The following is a 16,226-nucleotide window of genomic DNA, read 5'->3' on the forward strand; positions in this document are numbered from 1 at the left end:
GGCTATATTGATCTCACTGGCATGACAGTTTATCATGTAGTTCTGCCTGAAGGCTTGAAGGTCACACGCATCAGGCAGTGGTTTCTGGCCTTGGCCCTGACACATTGAGACTCTAAATCTTTTCACAATATTGTGCAATACAATATATTTGCCAGTCTAACAGCATTTTTGACTTTGTAGCTGGAATGACATAATTTTTTGAACTTTGTGTCTTTCAAAAAGAATGGAAAATATATATAATTAGATCTTTGTCTCAACTTTTCTGGGGCTTGTGGAACAACAGATAGGATAAAAACAAGGAGAAATTATTTTATGTCTCAACAAAGATCGGCCATAGTCCTCTACTTTTTTCATAAAAATACAGGGGACAGCACAGGGATATCAGGCTCTTGGTTTCTGGAGAACAAAGGCTCCTTTGATGCTCCTAAAGGTTGTATTTTGCACCTGTAGTGTTCATGATAGCATCACTAACATGAAGTTTAAAAGAATTTCTTTAAAAATAAATAAAAAACACTTTTAAAGGTGACAAAAGCTTTTTTGCCATTCAAACACCTTTGGTTTCCCACCATTTTAAAACATCAGATTAAAGGGAAAAACACGTTTTCTCTTTCTTTAACATATATAAAGTGGTCTCCCCTCAGTCTGCCAACTCAGAGAAGGAGGAAAGCAACCAAATTCTGCAGTGTCTGTACAGCCGCCCGGATGAGCCATCCAGTGTGATGTGGCTTCTACGAGCCGTTCAGATTCTGCTCCCGTCGTTACGTAACGACGGGAGCGATGCGTGAAACCACGCCCACAACTAACTCCGCCGGCCGGAGCTTCCGCCATTTTTCTGTAGCGGTGTATCGCGTCATTCACGTCATTGCATAAGGCAGCCAATCAGCACAGAGCCTCATCATCATAGCCCCGCCCACTCAGAATCCTGCATAGATAATGAGGTTAGAGACTGGGAAGATAAAGACATGGTTTAGAGGCTGAATTTCTAATTTATTTAGCAAAAACAATCAAAAGCTTGTTTTTAAGACATTCAAGGCCTGTTTAAAACAGGTATTAGATGCCATAATAGGTTCCCTTTAAACTTCTGTGGTTGGAACCAGTTGGTGTTTTTCAAACACTTATTTATATCGTACTAAATAAAATCTTTTAGGAACAATATATTTAATTTATAAAAATACATCTCAGCCCTGCGATGGTCTGACACCAGGGTTTACCCCTGTCCTTCACCCGAAGAGAGCTGAGATAATCCCTGTTGCTCTGAATAGGAACAAGCGGGTGCAGATAATGGATGGATGGATGGATGGATGGATGGATGGATGGATGGATGGACGGATGGATGGACGGGCGGATGGAAATACAAATTGATAACAACACACCTTCAGCCGTGTTTGAATAGAGTGCATGTTTCTAATGTTGGTCTTCTACTTAAAGTGTTTTAGTCTTCACACAAAAGTGTGTGAATAAGTGCATATGGTAGTGTATGTCATTAAGAGTGTGTATATATGTGCGTGAGTAATGACAGGCTGCGGCTCCACTGAGGGGATTGATAATAGCCGGGGCCTGGGGCCCCGGGGGAGAGCAGGTAGACACTCTGCAGCCCTGACCCTGCACTCTCACATTACTGAGTGCTTCACTCTCAGCCTAGCTCCCGCCCCAGACCCACCAACGCACCACCACCCCCTACCCACCTTCAATCCATCATGACATCATTACTAGATCTTTTTCCCTCCCTGGATCTCTCTTTTACTCTTCTTTTACGCAGTTGTTCTATAATCTATTTCTCTAAGATTTTCAGGTATCCGTTTTCCTCCCCAGTGGAGCAGAACTGACTTAACGACTTTCTTCTGGACTTCTTACTGTGCCCAAACCCTCTCTGCTCAAACCTACAAATCCTGCCGTTTGCACACACACTAATCTTTACTGTCCCAGTCCCCACAGTCTCAAGTACTGTGGACTTAAACACAAGAGGCCTGGCCGTCATCCAAGAGGAGCAGAAGAAGGAGAGAGGTGCAGTCAGTCCACTGACTCACATCCTTCCCTTTTTGACTCTGCTCCAGCAATGATGTAATGCTCTTGGCTTTTCGCCCTCCCCTCCACCCAGTGCCTGCCTACCCCTTGATTTTGTCCCTCCCTCCTCTCCTCCTCCTCTCACTTTTCCCTCTCTTTCCCTCCTCGGCTCATCCAACATCACTGCACTAGCTCCTAGCTGGGTGAAGTCACTGTAAGCGCTGGGTAGACACAGCAGCTAAAAACTTTTGAACGTAACCAAAACATCCCAGGGCCAAGTTCCAGACATTTGGGAGATGGTGGTGCAGTCGCTATGGGAACAGAGGTAAACAGAGAGAGAAACAAGGGCCTCAAACAGCTTGCAGCTGCCTGGCTCTCTGAGTAAACACTACACAGGACCTGCCCCTGATTTACTGCCTTTAATCACTTGTGGGAGGAGAGTGCCATGGGGTTTGGACTGAGGAAATAATACGAATCTGATCAAATAAATCAACAGTAATGGGTTACGACACAGGCTGACTTTTATTAGTGGGCTAGAGAAAAGATGGATGTGGGGAGGGTGCTTCACTGGGGTGGATCTAGGATGGGGTGTCCTCACATGAGGGTGCCCCAAGTTGAGCCAATCCATACCAAAACATAACTCAGTCAAGGTATGAATAGCGCGGCTTTATTAATCAAATGTGAAATTATTTTGATTCATTTAATGCTATTAGCTAACGACAGCAAGGGTGAATTGTCTCATTTTCAACTGAAGTTTTACAGCACCTCCATATCAACAGTAAATTAAGAAAACAAATCAGCCTTGTACATATTTTAAAAGCTAACCTGGTGTCTGGCATCAGTACCTGACTGATTCAGTAACAGTTAGCACACAGCACATAAAACTTTAATTACCTTCCATCTGTGTCACTTTTCATCTGAAATGTGACTTTTTTTTGTCTTTCAACAAACACTTTTATTTTAATGCTTTTACCGCTGCTCCTATCTCTCCATCTTCCCTGTCTGTTCATAATCTTCATTCTTCAAATGGCTTTTTGTCCATCCTTCCATCCAAACATGACCCATCTTTTCCTCTCTTGTGTGAAATGCATGTCCTCAAATTCTTCTGTCTTTCATTCACCAACATGATCCTCCGTTTCCTCCCCTCCATCTACCTCCTAATACCCTCTTCCTCTACTCCATGTACCTCTGATCCCATTTTTCCCCTTGTCTGTACACCTCTGATCCCCCGTTTTCCACACTTCCCCACATTGTGATCCCTGCGCTCCCCAGAGTTGTGCAGCATGTCCCTGTGTGTGAGTTGCTTGTGCAGGAGGCTGCATGTGTGGTGGCCCCGGGGCAGGGATGACACAGACCCGCTGGAATGAGAAGGAACAGATTCTGGGCGTTCCTCGACAAACGCACTATTAAACCCATTGCAGTACACAATGAGCTCATCTTAATTCAGGTCAGATGTACATCCTGCTCTTTCTTTTTTTTAATTCTTTTTCCCTCTCTATCGCTCTTTATTTTGCAATTGATCACTCTATGTACCTTCTAATGTGGCTACATAACAACAATCTATACACAGAAATCCCATCTTTGACTGTGTAAGAAAACGTTTCTCAAACCAGAGCAATTAGTTGAGGTCTCAGGACGCACCTCCCTCCTTATCACAACTTTGTCAATGCAATCTAAACACAAAGAATAACACAACACAACAAAACACAACAAAAACACAGAATGTGTTTATTTGGAATTGTGAAGTCCACGACTTCTAATATTGTCTGAGAACTCTGCACTGGCACTAAATATTGATAAATACCCCACATTTTATTTTATACATTGGGAATTTTTTGTCTGTTCTAAACAATATCTGGCAATATATTGAAACATCAGAATCATAAAACTGGTGTCTTAGCATGAATAGAAAATGATATTGCAGGATTACTCATAGTGAACATCGTGAACAACTAAGAGAACATTTCAACAACTTTAAAATACGGTATACTGTGTGTGCCAGAGATGGCATGACTTGAATTAGACTTGACGATCAGACAGTCATCGAATAAAATAGCAGCCAATTATCAAGGAATTAAAATTGGAATTGGTTGTGGAATGGACAGAAAATCATAATCTCTATGGAGAAAAAGAGTTTGAGGAATTTTCTGTTCAATAACCAGTGCAACAGGCAATATTAACGTACATGGTTCAAGGGGAAGTCCAAGACAATCAGTCACGTGTCACCAAATATTGTTACAAAAAAACAGGACGTTCACATCAAACTTCATGTACCGTCCCTGCACTTTGCACAAAACTTAAGACCCAAAGTCTATTTGTGCTATTTCCCTTAAAGGCACAAACTAAGACCACAAGTAGCTGGGCGCCTAAAGTGTGAAAACTTGAGCATTTAAAGCAGCATGGGAAATGAAACCACAAATTGACTTCCTTCAAGCTCTGCAAGATGCTGTGACATTGCATGCTGTGTGCCTTTGGTGGAGCATCACTAACACTACACAAATATTGATAAATCCTCCCTTTATAAAGTAAGAAAACACTATGCATAGAAATGGCAAACCAGAAATCAGTATAGTGCACTGCTTTTAACAGCTTGTATTAAGTGTAACATTGCAGGAAAATGAATGTATTTTCTATTTTGAAATGGACCAAAAGAAAAGAAAAAAAAGCTTATTTGTTAGTTAGGTCTGACAAACCAACACTTCTTACATCAATCAAAATCAAGTCCACACATTGATGGTAAATGCCACATTGTTTGTACTTATTTTGCACCTTTTAACCTTAGTAGGGTCATACAAACTATTATACACATCCAAGGGGATATTAAGACCAACTTTGAGTTTTGGTGTCTTATCAAGGGTCACTTCAATAAATGAAACAGCGGGATGAAATAGCTGATTGCAACTCCTAAAAACTTTTATGAATAACTCATTTAAGCATACACTATCATGAACTGGTACACATATTTTAATACATCTGGAGTAATCATCTTAGCTGTGCTATGTAATGGAAACAATGGGACTGAATTCCTCAGTAGAGCCAAACTAGAAGAAAAATGTCATTTTAATGCTTTGTGCCCACACCCATTTATCCACACAGCTCTGCTTACAAGTCAAAAGGTTGAGGTTTCCACAAAATGTTATATCTCACATGCTTGACTAGTACTGTCCAACAGATTTAACACTGACATAACACAAGATGTTCATAATCAAAAAGCAGAGTGCATTCAGAACAGTTGGACAGAACTTCCCTTTGTATGATAATGATAGCCGTGACATTAAGATCTGCTGGCTGTTTCTTGTGCCTGGTTTTAACACTGGTTTGTGTCAGTGCAGCTCCCCGAAGACCTCGTTTGAGGACTGAGTGCAGAGGGAGGGAGAGAAAAAGACGAAGAGAGAGGTCCTCAGGTTTCACAGCTGCAGGCCCAGCTCAGTCCTAAAGTAAATGGACTTGAGGAAAGCCAATCCTAATTGATTCCAAGCCTCAAAGCTCTTTAGTAAACATTGTGGAGCAATGAAAATTACTTGTTTTCCTAATTCATAGGATGCTCATACTGTGCACTCAGCACAGAGGAACAAAATGAGGAAGCAGATGGAAACCAAATCAAACTGATTTTGTTTGTCTCATTCAGAGAGATATCTACATCAGAGCTCCATAAACTTTGTCAGGATTAAAAGGTTTACAGACATACGTATATACACGCCTTACTATTATTGACAGCTGTAATTGTGTCATAGTTTGTTGGCTCTTTTGTTTAGTTTTTGGTTTCGGTTATTACTGACGTTAAACACAAACATCAGCAGAGCAGAACGTGCGCTTCTACTTTTGGTTTTGTTCAAAAACACTGCAAAGCAACACATGCTAAAAAGAATTATTCTAGGGGGTTGGCAGGATAATGAGGCAATTAAAAGATGTGTCATGAGGAATCACTTATCTGACCTAAAGCTGCCCCTCCTAACTTTCTGTCAGGTCAGAGCACATATTGCCTGTGAAGTGTCCAGCATGTTGTCTTTGTAGGAAGTTCCTGTGGAGAGACCCCGTACACAGAGACTTTGGTTGCTCCTGATGACTTCCTGTGGAAGCACTGCTTCTCCGCGGAGGGGTTTCCTCACTCCATTTTCCCGCTGATGCAAACATTTCCAGCTCAGATCTCTCTCGTGTGAATCTACTCTTCCTTTTTTCATGTCAGGATTCCACCAAAACTTGCAACAACACACGGGCTGTGAGGTGAAGGAGTGAGTCGCTGCATTAGTAAAGTAAGGAGTTCATAATAGCAGGTAAACTCAGGTGAAGCCGGCCCAGCAAAGTCTCTGTTACTGGCAGTGATTGCTGCTTCTCCAAGGGGATGAAATTCCATCCCTGTGGTCGACAATGAGCCTGACGAGGTGTCAGTCAGGCTTAGTGATGGGCCTCCCATCCAATATTCACCAGCTCCTCAAGCTGTAAATCTACACAGGACAACCACGACACGGGGGCCAACCTAACACCGATCCACCTCAGTGTTCAACTAGCTCGCCACAGGCCTAGTTTACGGTAACAAAGCCTTTGCACAAGTTTGAACTGTGGCCAATATGCCACAAGGAATTATTTAGGTCAGTGGAGTGTGCTTATATGACAAAAAAAACTTTAAACTCACAGAAGGTTGCTATTAATATATTTTCTCTATTGCGAGCGTATCAGAAAAACAGAGCGGGAAAGTGGTTGACATTCCTATACACGGCAAGTTCCTATTTAAGAGCAAAAACAATTACAGCTTCAACAATGATCTCATCTCGTCCTTTGGGACCCTCTTCCATGTTCTGCTGGGGGGACAACACTACATGACTAGCAAAACATGAACTGCCAGCATCACATATTCTTCTCCAAATGTAACTAAACACTGACTCTACCTGAGAGAACATGGAATAATGACAGTCGGATGGACAAAAGGACCAGGCTGATCCTAAGGCTGTCACTACAACAGGGACACACTTGAGGTGAGAGGATACAATCTGGCACTTGTCAGATCATTTACAGTCTGTCAGCAATTCTTAGCAAAGCCTCTACCCCGTGGTAATGAAACCGAAATGTACATATATGAAGGTAGTGAAACAAAATGCCACGACTGCATATTTCTTATTTTTCTGTTGGAATTCAACACATTTTTAAGACTCACCCTATCTGTCTATTTGTAGATGGAGCCTGCGTGATGACGGAGCTGGACTGAGGAGAGGGCAGGGCCTGCTGGATCACTATGCTGGTATCATGACTGGCCATCCGTGAGAGAGACTGCTGGTGCTGGCCTTGGCCTGCTGGGCCATGAATTGGGATATTCTGGAAAGAGGAAGGGAGGAAAGAGAAATCAGGAATAAAGAAATCAAGCTTAGGAATCTGATGGGAATGTTTGATTTGCAGCAACTTGAATAATTTGGGAAAACTGTGCAGTATTACACCTGTTTATTCTTTGGCACATTTACTCAGCTTTAACGTGTAATGAAGAGTTATGTAAACTCCCATCTGTAAGCTTTTATGTTTTGCACTAGGGGCATATTTTGAATCTAATGAAGATCAGGTTCCCTGGAAACTATATGTTAGGTATTGACTATAGATACAATAATAACCATGTGAGGCCTGTAACAATCTGGTATATCTCCAAAAAGTTTTGTTTCTTTATGATTGCCACTAAAATTGGGAGTATCAAACTTCCATAATATATATATATATACTCCACCCAAATATAGTGGTATTAAACTAACAGCTAGTCAAAATCCTTTTCATTGAGTCAAATGAGAAAAAGACCCTGCTATAGAAATGATCAAGCCTGCATTAAAGCATTAATACCCTTCGCTATTTTCTGCAAGCTTCAATTTTTTTGCTGCTTAATATTTCCACTTGTTGTGTGTTACACTCCCACGATGTCTTGCTCTGACACGCCTGGTGTTGACTTAGCAGAGCCACCCATCATAAACCACACAGCTTGGGCAGGCCAGACATGGCTGACCTGCGGACAGAAAAGCTCCAGACTCAAACCTCCCAGTCAACAGCTTAGCTGCAGCTTGCACTTCACATCTTCCCAGACATTAGATAAGCAGTCTGTCTTGCGGTGATTTGACTAGTGCCCATGCTTCAGGTGGAAGAGCCTCAGGGCAGATCTATAATGCATAAATGATTACGTTCTTTGACAAATGTCAAATCTTTGGGACTTTTGCTTTTTTTGCAAGACCGTCTGGCCAATCTGTCTGCTTTTGCTATTGCAGCCAAAAAGTTGTCTCGGGGGTCTGGAGTTATTTCTGGGAAGAAATATGACTCCCTCCCAAAGGCTGAAGAGCTGTTTGAAGTTGCAGGTGAAGAATGTGATCTCTGTTCTCTTCATCTGTGGTAGGTGACAAATCGTCATCTTTTTAGACTTGTCTGTTACTGTTGACAAGTAGGGATCATAGTGTGGTATCTGGGGCGCAATAAAAAGTGAATGTCCCACACATTTGCTTGATCTAGATGTAAAGGAAAAACTATAGCAGAAATATATATAATTACTTGTGGTTAGAGAGCTGTTAAAACAACAATGGCTACAAGGTTTGCGTGTTTGTAATCACTTTACAGATCTGTATCAGTTCATAGTGTGAAAGTGGTTATTTGTGACAGGTCTGATGATCACCCAAGATAAAAGTTCCTAACCGTCTATCATAACCTCAGTGAATGACTGTGGCTTTGACTTTTTTTTTAGCCTGAGAACTTGTCCTCGCCTCTGCCGTACCTGTTTACTGTCCTCTTCTTCTTGGGCTTTGCAAAATTCCTGTTCAATGGAGCAGTCCAGTTCATTAAACAATCCCACCTCCTCACAGTTCTTCAAAAAACGCGTTGGTGTGGGCGTCTGGTCTGGAAATCAAAGAAGAGTTGCCAGAGTTTACTTTTAAAACTATCCGCAGTCAATGCAGTTTATTCTGTTAGACCGTCCGTGTCTGTATCAGTGTTTTCGGCAAAAAGTGTAAGGAACAGAGCAGCATGGGATATGTGGACTTTATCACACATCATATCAGGACTGTTTTATTACACTGAATTTAAAATTGATAATAGTAACAATCTGCAGGTCAGGAGTATAATGAAGCGCCAAAGAAACAACGGAAAAAAAAACATGATACATGCCCACATATATATATATATATATATATATATATGTTATAGACCATTGTGACCTATTTTTCTACGTGGACCCCAGCTAGACACGCAAATAGTTAATGCAAGATAATGGCGATCACGTGAAGAATAACTGAATGCATGATCGTGATGTTTTTAAGCATGCATTACTTCTTTTTAGTTAGTGAGAGGGAGATGCTCCTTTGACAGCCTCATTTTGGCTGACAAAGTACAGATCCAGCCGGTTGAGTGGGGGTCTCGTTTGTTGAGCTCAGTCAAGCTGCAGTATTCAACTTGACGTTGTAGGGGGTGCACACATATCAGATTTCAGACAGTTGAAGGTGATTTTAGGATCACTGTTATTTCAAAGGTTGAAAGTATACTCCACGGTTTGTTTATCCATCCTGGTCCGACTGGGGATCGGCTTAAACGTTCTACAATGACATGTGAACCTAAAATACAGTTTACTCGCATGGACCTCTTCAACTTTAGACACTTACCAAAAGCTCTGTGGAAAATCGAGGATATGAGTCAGTGTAAAACAAGTAAAGGAAGAGAGGGCAGCAACTACAATACTAAGAGACTCAAAAAAGTAATAATAGAAGACACAAGGACATAGAACGCAAGAGTGATCTTTTAAATTCAACATCTAAATCAGAGATGTGGTTCGGGCTGTAACTCAAACAGCAGGTGATAGAGAAACCTGGCCCAGAAAATCTGATCTGTCTGTCCACTCAGTGTAAATAATAAAGAGGACACCATCTAGTTTGGCTGCAGCAGTTCACTCTAGACACTAGAGAACAGCACGTGAGGCTGGGTTGCTTCTAGGAATGGAGATCTATAAGTATAGATTGGCCTTGGGTTGACACTTGATTCCAGATTAATGTTGTGAAGATCTCCTCTCTCAGTTCTCCCAGTCCCTACATACTGCAGACTAATGCCACCTCAAATAATGCCAAAATGCAAATAAAGCAGATTAAAAGGTGGGAGAATTTTAGCATAACACGCTGATTTATCCAGTTGCATGTCAGCGTCTCTGTAATCTGCTGAAGTGTGCACAAGTGAGGTGCATGAACTGAGCTGCAAGGCATATGATTTACATTACAGCTTGTACATGACATGCCATAAGGGTTTCTAATGATAGACAAGTGTGTCTGTGCATGAGTCACCTTGGCACACATTTGCAGACAAACCTACAGCACTCCTGTAGCAAAGGAGTCTGTATTGAAGCAGCCATAACTCACCTGATAACATGCTGTCGTTCTTTATGGAGGGGAACTTAAGTGTCATCTCATGTTTGTGTCGATGTATCATCAGATGGTCCTCCGTGGGGAATCGCTATTCAAATTTGAAAATTATAAACTATGTGTTATGTAAGTGCAAAAACACAAAATGCGGTCTAGAAACTGGCAAATACCTCAGTATAATAAAGTTAACTAAAATAGCATTCACTGGTATTGTCCAGTTTTTTTCTTTTTTAACAGTTTTACACCTGCTCTGCTATCTGCATTTTGGATTTCCCCCCCACATTCTCACCTGAGAACAGCCAGGAGCATTGCACATGAAAGGCCTTTCCTGGTCTGAGTTCATCACTCTGGCCAACGTCTCATAAAACTGCAAGAAAAGAAGAAGAAGAAAACAGGGAGGGGATCAGAATGACTTGAGTTTCCTTGCCAGCACCAAAAAAGTAAAGTACACAGCCTGTGTCATCGCAAATATCCACAGCACCTGCAACAGTGGGCTCTGCAGAATAGCATTGACAGAAAGGTTGTGAAAGCAAAATGATTCAGTAACTTCAGAAAGTGTCCATGCAGAGAGCACTTTCTTTTATTACAAATATAGTAATATAGTGATAAAGGTATTCATCATAAATTTTACAACACAAATAATGTATTGCTCTGTAATGCATTTCCGCAATTTCTGCTAACACCATAAAACACATTTTGTAGCACACTGTGTGTTGAGACAGCGATGATGGCTTTCAGTTTAAATTTGGATGCAAAGAAAGACTTGATAAACTGTGTTTAAGAGGAAGCAGTACCATATAATCAAAGAGGGAAATCTGTTTTGCGTAAAGGAACACCTTTGAAAACAAGAGCTCGGTAATGCTAAATTTGCACTAAAGGAGTAATTGCTCAGTGCAGAGCCAAAGTCTTCCATCAAACTAAAAGTATACGGCTTCAGCTATCATTTTTGCTTGAGGGAGTAAAAAAAGGTAACAAGCAGCGACAGAACAGAAGGTTCCTTTTTGCTGAGCTGTGTTGAAATAAATAAATAAATCTAATTTTAAAAATGAACATGGAAAATAAAGATCTATAAATGATGCAAATATTGTCTCTCCTCTTAACTTGCTTCCAAAAACTAAATCATGCGCAACAAGAAAAACTCCATCAAAATATGTTACCCTTTAGGGCACACTTTTTGGAAAGACAAAGCATCAGAAATACCAGGCTTATTTCAACACTTAATATAAATGAAAAAAATAGCCCTTAAGATAAGGTTTTGATGTCCAAATAAATCCTTTATTACATTTGATGAATTCAACTCCCATCACTCAAGTTTAGCAATTTCAACTGTTTTAAAATTGCTAATGTTATTCTTCTGTATTTATTAACATATATCCTGCAAAGTTGTTCTCTTATTTTGGATAGATTATTTCAAATCACATGTTTTGTTGTTGTTTTTTTTATTGTGTTTTCTAATGCTATTCATTTGCAGCCACCCTACGATCACAGTTGGACAATATGAAAAACCAAACCTTTTCTAATGTCGACAGCTCTGCTGTCGACAGCCAAAAACTTGCGTGGAACGTCTAAATACATATCTTGCTTACTTTAATCCATGCTTTCCTGATTGAAATCTTTGTTTCAATAATTTCGTCCTGTATTTGTGTATTTAATCAAGTACTTCTTGTTAGAAGATTTTAGCTTAGACAACTTTTATACACAGATGCAGGTGTAGTTTACATATTTAATTGGGTAAAGACATTTCCATCGTACTACACAAAGTGAAGTATGTAAAATGTTATTCTAGTATTTTTGTATTTTATATAAGTATATTATATGTGGTTAAGAGCATATTTCAGATTTCAAGATGTTAGGATTGTCCAGCATGACACAGTCACATGCCAGCACTGCAGATGCACTTTTAGACAGATGTTGTACCAGATGTTAGAAGAGTATTATTGCTAATCCTCACTCAGGAGCAGCAATTGAGCAGAACCCAGGGAGCATTTTCAGCTTTTAACCAGCAATGAGTTTATGGCAAGCAGGTAAACCTTTCAGTATGGAACATGCACACAAAAATGGTATACAGCTGCCATGCGCAAAAAGCATACAAACGCACAGTTATGAGACTTTAATACATGAAACAAGGCATTTGTGTGTTGTCTGATTTCTACATCTACTCTGATCCCTGCTGTTTTGTTAAAACACTAAACAAAAACTATTGAAAACTGAGAAGTAATAGTAGACTGCCTCGTTTAGCAAAGCCCCAGTCCTATCAAAACTAATTCTTAAACGGTGTCAATCATCTAACGACAATCATCCGACGTTGTTTATTCATTATGTGTGACTGGTGATTAGTAGAATAAAGCTACAGTATTTACAGCACTAATATTGCACCATCTAATTCTCATTTATTACTCACTTATTACAGTATATACATGCTTGACACTTCGTTTTTTTTCATCTTAACCTGCCACCAACAGTAAACGGGAACAACAGCGCATCTCTATTCTAGGTCAGTTCTAAATCTCAAGTGTTGAGCAAAAATACTTTTAAAAAACTCTGTACATGCATGCCTTTTTCATGGGTCCAGACTATTTCCTCAAGCACAGTCAAAACACTCTAATATTGTGTTATGCTAAGCAGTGGTGTTTTCCTAACAAGCTGTGCTTCATAACGAAGCCTGCAGAACAGAGTCAGAACAGGGTCTCTCTGTCAGAGAGCAAGGAGCCCTGGTCGCCTCTGTCACCAGTTTGCTCGATCTATTCTGCAGGGCCCCTAAAAACTCACCTGGGCTCGTTTGACACAACAAACATGACCAACGCTGTCGATCCTAACCCTCAATGCAAAGTAAACATGTAGTGACAGCAAGTAGAACCAGTGCCAGCAGACATTTCATTAATTATTCATGCACTATATCAACATTTGCTGCCATGTTTTTAATCTCAGATGTTTAACTTTCAGCTATTTGCACAACTCTTGTTGCCACAGTGGTTTTTGCAGGTTCTTTATGTTACAATAAATCCCTCGCTCAAATCTTGATACTATGTTATATCACACATATGGTATAAACAAAGAGTGTGAGCAGAATTAAGATAAAACAACTTTCGCAGCAATTACAACTAATGCCAAAGGAAAACCTTTTCTTTTCAGTTCCCATTTCTAAAAAGGGATTTCATCATTTCAGCACATTTACCAGGAAATTTAAATCACGAAACATTAATCATTCATTGTGTAAATGTCTGTGAATTAGTCGATAGATTTTACACTTCAAATGATCAGCGCTTGATGCCCTTTCCAAGGAAAGGGCACTTGGTTCACATTTAATAGAGATTTTTTAGCTTAGCAGAGGAAATTTGGTTATACTCCACATTAACCATATCCTGATGTGAGTGAGGGGAAGGATTAAGGTCCGGCATTCGATTTCAAGAGAAACTGGGGAGGAATTCTCCAGGTAGACCACGCATTCGGATTTAAACAATATGGTAAGGAAAAGAGGGGTTGAGGTGCAAAGACATATGGGGTTAAAGCAAGTATAAACACGCAGAGCAATTCAAATCTCTAGCTTCTCACAACATTGGCTTTTGACAGCACAAGTTCAAGGCAGGATTAGAGCAATCCCTGAGGCAGGGAACTAGACCCTCTCAGACAATGTTCTGCCCCGGATTTCTGCTCTTGGGCCAAATGTGTCAAAAAAAAAAAAAGGGACTGCTGTTATGTAAACCCCAGTGGCTTTCAATTAACTGTCTCTCCCACACCACAATGATACCAGGGCACCAAAACCACTCACTTTACTTTTACTAAATAGATCACAAGTTTGTATACTATGGCCAGGAGAGAGGAAATATTCCCAACATTAAAAATAATAATATGAAACAAGACTTCTGCTGCCATTTTTTAAACCCCCTTCTGACATTAGCACAATCATTACCAGAGGCATGTTGGGCACATGAAACAACCATCAACAAATAAACTCAAGGGGGTCATGTTTCACTGTTGCAATCAGCCACTGCACTGCAATCAAGCATGTGTATAATATGGAAAGAAACTTCACAAAAGTCACTGAATAAAGCCAGTAACTTTGCAGACTTTTTTCCTATTTTTCCTATTTTATAGTGTTTTCCATTTTTCAATTGTATACATCACTATACATTTTAGGTGCTGCAGATTATCATTAAACTAACTTAATTGGTACTCACTTTTATTTACCAATTAAACATGCAATTATTATTGATGGTTAATTAGGGACGCCATTAGTCTATATTGGGCTCTTGCATCTCAAAAGTTAATTGAAAACAAATTTTGTTTCACTTCTTGCAATAAAGAAGTAGAACATACAGTAAGTAAAACATAATTGTGTCACTTTTCAACTTTTTCATTGCTTTTCATTTCATATACTCTATGTTACTTTAGGCCTATAAACGTACTAAAGAGTAAAAACAGGCTTTTTATGGCTATTTTTTTAAAATACAAATCCATTTCATTTTAAAATAATAACAATAATAATAATTTAGAAGAACTCAAATCCAACCTGGAAGCTATTTTCATAATTAGGCTGATTCTCATGTGTTCATCAATACAGCAAATCCAACAGGGAAACCGTAAAACCCGAAGCTTACACAGTAATTTGAAACGTGCATGGAAGAAAAGTGGTTATTGACAGTGCTGTCACATAAACAAAATGACAGCGGCGGCGGAGCAATCAAATAATTAAAGCGTGTTTCTTTTTCTTTTTTTTTCCAAGAGCATCGTCAGCACAACCTTCCTGAAAGTGTAACCCCAACGTCCCGGCGCTTAATCAAATAAGCCAAACGACTTGCCTGCAGAATGACGTAATGTTGCTCACATTTCTGTTCAAAAGACGCAAATTTCGTGAAAAAACAAACGCATCAACTATTTTTTTTTTTTTTTTCAAATGACATGACAGCAGACGGAGAGGAAGAGCGTCTTTTCTCCCACCAGCACCGGTGCAGCGCCGCTCATCCCTGTATGGGACAGCCTACAGGCATGATGGCAATAATGATGCAGGGCTCCAGCTTTAGGGCGACTTGGAAGAAAATTGGAAGACATGCAGTGAAAAATCACCGTTTGCATGAAAGCATTCCGAGACTGGCAGGGGCCCGGAGTGAATTCCTGCAGACTTGTCCCCGCTATGTGACAGACGCGGCTGCAGCGCCGCTTCACTCCGCGTTCAACTTCAACAACAGTCAACAGATAGGCCACATGGACCCCGGAGTGACATGACGCTCTAACCAAACTCACACCAGCCTGGGGTTAACTGCAGGCTTCAAATACTTGTGAAGAAGAAGAACAAGGAAAAAGGAAAAAAAAAGAGAAAAAAGAAATCCTCATCAAGAAATGCCGAGGCGTTGAACAAAACAAGCTGTTGCATGAAGAAAGAAGCAGGAAAAAAAAAAAAGTCAAAAGAATCGCTTTTAACAAAGACAACAAACCTGCAGAGGCTCGTGCATGGTCCCCTGCATGCTGGCAAAGGCTTTCAAACTTACCAAACAAGTGTTGGAAATGTGAAGCAGCCTCTCAGAAGAAACCACGTTGGACTGAGAAAAGATTACAATACGATCTATTTAGAGAAGCATAACGTCACCCCGGGGTGACGTCACGTGGGATTCCTGAACTTCTAAATCATTGCGGTCCGCCGGTGGGCGGCGCGAGCGGGCGGGGCGGGCGGAGCGTGCGAGTGCACGCCCAGCAGCATCACCGCCGTCCCGGGGTGGGTGTGGTGCAACAAAGCCATCACCACTGCTGAACGGTTAAGGCTGATTTATGGTTCCGCGTTAAATCGACGCAGAGCCTACGGCAGAGCCTACGGCGTAGGGTACCCTACGGCGTAGGCTCTGCGTTGTTGTAACGCGGAACCATAAATCG

The 16,226-nt window shown here is 40.7% G+C and overlaps 1 protein-coding gene across 6 annotated transcripts in view; it reads right to left on the bottom strand.

The window, feature by feature from the left end:
• Positions 1–15,971, bottom strand: part of creb5b (cAMP responsive element binding protein 5b) — a 38,063-nt gene extending 22,092 nt beyond the window's left edge. For 5 of the 6 annotated variants that reach the window (XR_009774685.1, XM_061716665.1, XM_061716664.1 and 2 more), the window contains exons 1-5: positions 15,794–15,840; positions 10,651–10,728; positions 10,359–10,452; positions 8,735–8,856; positions 7,157–7,314 (exon numbers count right to left, since the gene is read on the bottom strand). Coding sequence is in view for 5 of the 6 variants with exons in the window: in XM_061716665.1 (XP_061572649.1) it covers positions 7,157–7,314; positions 8,735–8,856; positions 10,359–10,452; positions 10,651–10,728; positions 15,794–15,823 (482 nt within the window). In the remaining variant the exon portion in view is untranslated. The other variant, XM_061716666.1, reaches the window with a different exon arrangement.
• Between the last annotated feature and the right edge of the window lie 255 nt (positions 15,972–16,226).

Source organism: Cololabis saira, chromosome 3, assembly GCF_033807715.1.
Source record: "Cololabis saira isolate AMF1-May2022 chromosome 3, fColSai1.1, whole genome shotgun sequence".
Taxonomy (NCBI): domain Eukaryota; kingdom Metazoa; phylum Chordata; class Actinopteri; order Beloniformes; family Belonidae; genus Cololabis; species Cololabis saira.